The 6000-nt window shown below is 44.4% G+C and overlaps 1 protein-coding gene across 2 annotated transcripts in view; it reads right to left on the reverse strand.

The window, feature by feature from the left end:
• Nucleotides 1–4901, reverse strand: part of ENPP1 (ectonucleotide pyrophosphatase/phosphodiesterase 1) — a 67725-nt gene extending 62824 nt beyond the window's left edge. The window contains exon 1 of one of the 2 annotated variants that reach the window (XM_059941195.1): nt 4662–4901. In XM_059941195.1, the coding sequence (XP_059797178.1) occupies nt 4662–4901 (240 nt within the window). The remainder of the gene's footprint in view (nt 1–4661) is intronic. The other variant, XM_059941196.1, reaches the window with a different exon arrangement.
• Between the last annotated feature and the right edge of the window lie 1099 nt (nt 4902–6000).

Here is a 6000-nt window from a genome sequence, read left to right on the forward strand (position 1 = left end):
ATAATATCTTCATTCTTGTAATCAAACCTCATACAATTAAAATACTCAGGAAACAGAATGTTCCAGTTAATATTTAGCTGAACATTCTGGTCATTCTTTTGAGAAGCCCTTTTAAATATATTATTATACTTTCTCTCCTTGGTAAATACAAAACTTAGCTCTTGTTTGATGCCAAAGGGTTTTCATATTGGGTCAGCACTCTGAATATCAGTTTTTGTTGCACAGAACTTAGAAGAGTAATCTATGTTCTGCCTTGGGCTCATCTGCTAAAAGGTTTCTTGTTTATTTTTGTTGTTTGGGGGATATTTCATGGTTGATGGAGGCATGTTTATTTTAACCATAGGCAGATCTCTAATTACAAGTTGTATTCCAAAAGGTTTTTGTTCCTATGTTGTTTGAAACTTGAAGTGCCTTTCCCCCTACCTACCTTCCCAAAAAGTTATGAATCATGATTAAGTTCTTTGGCTTGTCTAAAATGTCCATAATATAGATGAAATACATTTGCTATGTCTTAAAAGTAATGCAGATATTTTGCAATGGAATTTATCAAACTCAAAAACAAAACTGAATTTAAAACTATTTTCATTTGCCTTTAATACTGATATCTGAGAAAAAGAGTGGCCTGGAGGAAGATAAGAAGCCGACAAAAAATTCCTATAAGTATTCTAAAAAGGTTAATGGTCCCCAGATCTTTGTTATACAAAATGCATAAGGTCTCTCAACATGGCTCTAGCGAGAGTCATGATTCACAGTCATGATTAAGATATGACGGGGCAGGAGACGGCAAAACTGAGTGCCCAGAGGTAACTGAAAAAGTGGAATAGAATGGAAAAAAAAAAGGGTTGAAAGGGTGCCTGTGTATTCCTAAGAGGCTGCATGAAGTAGAAACAGCTGAAATATAAATGGTGAGAGAGAGAAAGACCAGAATATGACTCAAAGCAGAAGAAAGGAAGTCACAGAAAGCAATGCTGAAGAAAACAGTTCCCTACAAGAGCCACAAAGACTTCCAAAGAATTTGGGGTGTGACAGCAAAGTCACCAAAACAGAAGATGCCTTGGTATAAGCAGGGAGACCCATTTGTACCTGAAGGATGGCCTTATTTGTACCTGCCAAACGGCTGCACCTGCCTTGTTTCTTTCTGAGGGCGTGCCCAGTAGCTAGATCTTGATTCTGAATTCAAGTTATCATGGAGGCCCTGCTGGCCTCTTCGGTATGCTGGCCTTAGTTGGGAACTTTTATCACTCATTCACTGCCTCTTCCATCTCCCTATGTGCTAAACAAATGATATTCCAGTTTGATCTTATCCCTGAATTGATACCCAATGTCATCTCTATTAATGCACCTATATTTGGATTCCTGACTTTCAGCTGGCCATATGGGTATGTGGTTGTGTATTTAGTCTTCCCATCTTTCCCTTTTCCAAGTCAAAGTGTTACTCAGTCTAAGTAAAAGTGCACTTCATTCGTTCGACCAAAAGCTGACACTGAGTGTGAGGTACCATCTTAGGCCCAGAAGTAAACACAACAGTGTTGCTGGGTTCCTAGAGACCTTGGGTACATGTTATTAGAACACGTGCAACAAACACCATAAGGGGAAAACAGGAGATGTCTCTGGCCCCTAAGATGTTCTGGTCATTTTTGAAATAAAATGCTCCACTATAGCTGGACAGATATAAAATTTTACAAACCAAAAAGCAATGTCAATTCTGAGTCAGATTAAGAGCAGAGGACTATCTTGAATATTCTCCACGCTGTATTCTAGAAATAAGATGATATGATGCAAGAGGGAGAGAAAAGCTAACAGAATTCATAACTTTCACACTCAAATGTCTGATAAACAAGGGCAACTTCTGCCACTTACAAAGAACTCTTTCATCAAAAGGTGAAAGTTGTCTTCACTCACAGCCACCCACACACAAGGCCCCTTATGAACACACACACAGGTATATGTATTCATAAGGACAGCAGAAGGTCACAAACACAAAATTATGCCGTGTAAGAGCTTACTGTACAGTGGAGAAGTGTACTGCAACGTGGTTGAAAATACCTGCCAGGGAACAGGAAAGTTATTTCAAATAAATGTCCGTGGCCAACCTCAGTGGAAGCTGACATTTCAGTTCAAAACTTAACTTGGAACCAGTAAAGGCATCCAGATCTAACATATCTACTGAAGCATGTACTTATTTGCCCTTCTGGGGTTTTCCACAGTCTGGCTCAGTGCCTAGGCATGAGTACTTCCAGAGCCCAGGGCCAAAGCCTCCAGAGCAGAGCCTGTGGTCTTCCTAGGGATCAAATGGGGAGAAGCCAAGGTAGGGCGGGATCGTCCCTTCTGCATCTACTCTCACATACCTCCGGCATTTAAGTTTATCTGAAACACTTTCAGAAAAATGCAACAGTCACCACTGCTTAGCTCTCCAGAAGGCAATTCTTGTGTTTATCCTACTAGATAACAACCGTGTGGCTGAGGACCACCTCAGTGGTTGGGCTCTTGTAATCCCAATCCCAGATGCAACTAGTCAACCCATTTCTTCAGGTTTATGAAAAGCGTGCTGATGTTTCACCTGAAAAAGGAATCCCATAATTGCAGCTTCTCTCTGGAAGACATGTCCCAGAGCTCTTTGATGACAACTGTCAAGCTCCTCTTGGAGACTTTTCCCTTTAGCAGTGCATCATTTGGGAAAGTCTAGAGGGAAGAAGGGTATTGAAGTAGGGAAGGGAAAGAAGAACGGGTAAGAGGTTTCACTTTCACCTGAAACCATTAATTAAGAGTTTCAAAAACACAGCAGTGAGTTTTGGTGTACATTAATGGTCCACTGTATTTCATCAAAAGTCATGAAGTAAGAATTCTGTCCAGTTCAACGTGTGTTACAGCAAGAGACTCCTCCTAATGGCATAAAAAATATTCATGATTGTCCTACTTGTAAAAGTACTAAAGACACTTCCACGTCAAAGCCCAGAGTTGCATCATCAGAGCATAAAGAAATGCTTTTGGACCAGATGACTGCAGGTGTCAAAGACTGAAATGCATGTTGCAAAGGCAGATCTCTGCTGATACCTATTGTGGATTTATAAGTAAATGAATAGGAAAGATTTTAAAATGGAATTTAGCAACTGGCAATTTACCAAACTTTCAAGACTGTAGATTGGCATGTAGAAGTGATTTCACACGGGAGTTACATACAGATTCGACGTACAATTATTGAATGCCTGCCAAACACTGAAAAGTACTGATACTAAGTTAAGTGATAGTGTTGCAAAAGCTAAGGTCTTCCATTGACAAAAACAAAAAAGGTGACTCAAAAGACTAAAACTAAGTTCTCATCAATGTCAGGTGTTCTTAAACAGTGATATATGATGCAGAAATGTATCTTGAGATACAAACAGTATGTGTTTTGGGACACTTACCCTTTGAATCTTAGGCTTATTTTTAAGTACTAATTATATGACACCATCTCTTTAGTCTAGGAATGTTGGTTCCTCAGAGCACTGTATCATCTCCACGATACCCAAGACATAGTGAAAATGGAAATGCTTATGAAAGGAAAGATTTCAAAAATCAGAAAAGATATCCTCTACACCTCATTGTTTAATCATAATATGTAAGTGATTATATGCTTTAAGGTACACTAAACATAGAACTGTCACTTCCATATAATACAATAAAATGATTATATCTCCTTGTAGTTTTCAAATTTACTCCCCCACATACAGTGTTGCACAGTGACCCTCACAATAATCTTATCTGATGCACATAGAAGTGATGTTGTCCTCATTTTAACATAGAAGAAATTGAGGTTTGGGGAGAGTTACAGGAGGCCCCAGCAATTAATAACGGCCATGAAAGCAAGAACCCAGGCTTCTGACTCTCAGCCCAGCACTTCCTACCATACACGTAGAATGAAAAGCCACCCCACATTTCATAAAATTGACTGTGGATCCTGCAACTGTCACGACAAAATAGCAGAGGGAGAGTGAGTACTTCTGTTAGCAACCAAAACCGTGTAACCTATGATTGAAAGAGTAGACAAAGAATCATTAACTTTTCTTCACATTCACGTAACATGAATATTGACGGAATTTCTGAACAGCTGCATGGAAATTCCTAAACAGAGCCAAGAGAAAAAGTATTTTCTAGAGTTCCTGATACAACTTAAAGAGCTCTGTTAAATCTTCTCAAGTGGAATCGGTTAATGCAAGGAAAGTCATCAATACTGCACCCAGATTCCCCCAAAAGAGGTAAAACTTTAAATTAAAAAATAAAATTAAAAAAAAAAGCAGAAAAAACACCTTGTCGGTCCTTCCTAAGACCAACAATTTTCGGGCTGGTCATTTTTCCCCACGAAAAAGCTTGTGCTCTCTTGCGGGGCGGGGCGGGAAGAGGTGGGATTTCTAAAGATCTCGATTTTTAACAGCCTGGTTTCATAAACAGGCCCTTCTGAGAATCAGTAATACAAGTGAGAGTGAACTATTCCCCCGGGGGGAAGAGAAGGCTCGGCGGTGAGGAGCACTGATAAAAGCCCGCAGAGGAGAGCGAGAAGGCGAAGAGGAGCGGCACAAAAGCTGTCTCTCTCCGGGCCCCGGGTGCTGACGGCGCGCGCTCGGAGCGCAGGAGCGGGTGCCGCCCTCCCCGCCCTCCCGCGCGCCGGGCCGGCCGGGACCTACCAGCGAGAGCACTTTATAGGTGTTGGGGTCCTTGGCCGTGCGGGCGCGCGCCGCCTTCTCCAGCGGCTCCTCCCCCAGGTCCATGGGGGCCAGCAGGGACGAGGCCGCCTGCGGCTCCCCGGGCGCCTCGGCGGCAGAGCCGCGGCCCGGCTCTCGGCCGTTCCCCGCCGGGCCCTCCCGGGGGCCGCGCCCGCCCTCGCCGCCGCGGCTCCCACCCCCCATGCAGCCGTCGCGCTCCATCGTGGCCCTAGACGCTCGGCTCCCACCCCCCCCGCCGCGCCTTTAATAGGCTCCGCGCGGGCCCGGCCCCGCCCCGTCCCGCCCGCCGCGCCCGCCCCTTGCCGCCAGACCCTTGGCTCGGCGCCCGAAGTCCGGCGCTACGAATGAGGGGAAAGCAACTCAACGCCCTGGATTATTTGGCTTCCTGTCTGATGGCGGGCGCTCTGCGTGTGGGTTATTTTGGGTCCTTTACGTGGGCGCTTCTTTAACTCCCCCCCGCCGCCCCCCCAGCCTTCCCCGCCTCGAGCCCCGGCCACCAGCAGAACACTTGCAGGAATCGCCCTGCGTGGCCTCGGGGCGCGGGCTGGACTGGAATTGCAGAGCGTGGTCTGCAGAGGGCATGAGATCATGGGGCCCCAAAATAGAGCGTAGGAGAGGGAGGATGCGGCCGCCGGGCCAGTGCGGCTTCTCAAAGGCGGGAGAGTGCAGTCAGGACAGACCTGTGTGTTTCTGGATGGACAAGCAGAGAGGCTATGGGGTCAAGCGTTGGGGGAAGCGACCTTTGTCTCCTACGTAGAAACAGACAAGAATTCCCTCAAAGCCCTGCTATCCACTACCTACGCTACTCAGGACTATCCAACCTTAAAATACCTGAATTTACAAATGCACACATAAAAGAGATTTAATTTTCTATGGTTTTCTGTGGTTTCTGTGCTGGGGGTGAGGGCTGCTCTTGCTTTATTTGTTTATTAGTTCTTTTAGACTTTATACATCGAAAGCTTCAAAGTGTCCGCGCTGCGCTCTCCTGAGGTTGCTGCCGATACTTGTTAGCAACGTCAAAAATTTTAACAGGCTGGAATACTTTGATACTTTGTTTTTGCACTAGGACACGAACAGTAGGCTATAATTCTTGGTGGGTTTTGCTTCACCTTTGATTCTACAACTTTTACATTTCCTTGCTCATCAATTAGAAAAACCACAAGTGTGTAGTGACGTGAGTCTCGGTTGTCAAGAGGAAAACAACGACTTTCCATACCCGGAACTGACGTTAGTGACCAAGGAAATTTATACCATCCAATATCAATTAATTTTCAATTCATTTTGATTTCAGGAATATATA

Source organism: Balaenoptera ricei, chromosome 12 (assembly GCF_028023285.1).
Source record: "Balaenoptera ricei isolate mBalRic1 chromosome 12, mBalRic1.hap2, whole genome shotgun sequence".
In the NCBI taxonomy this organism is placed as follows: Eukaryota; Metazoa; Chordata; class Mammalia; order Artiodactyla; family Balaenopteridae; genus Balaenoptera; species Balaenoptera ricei.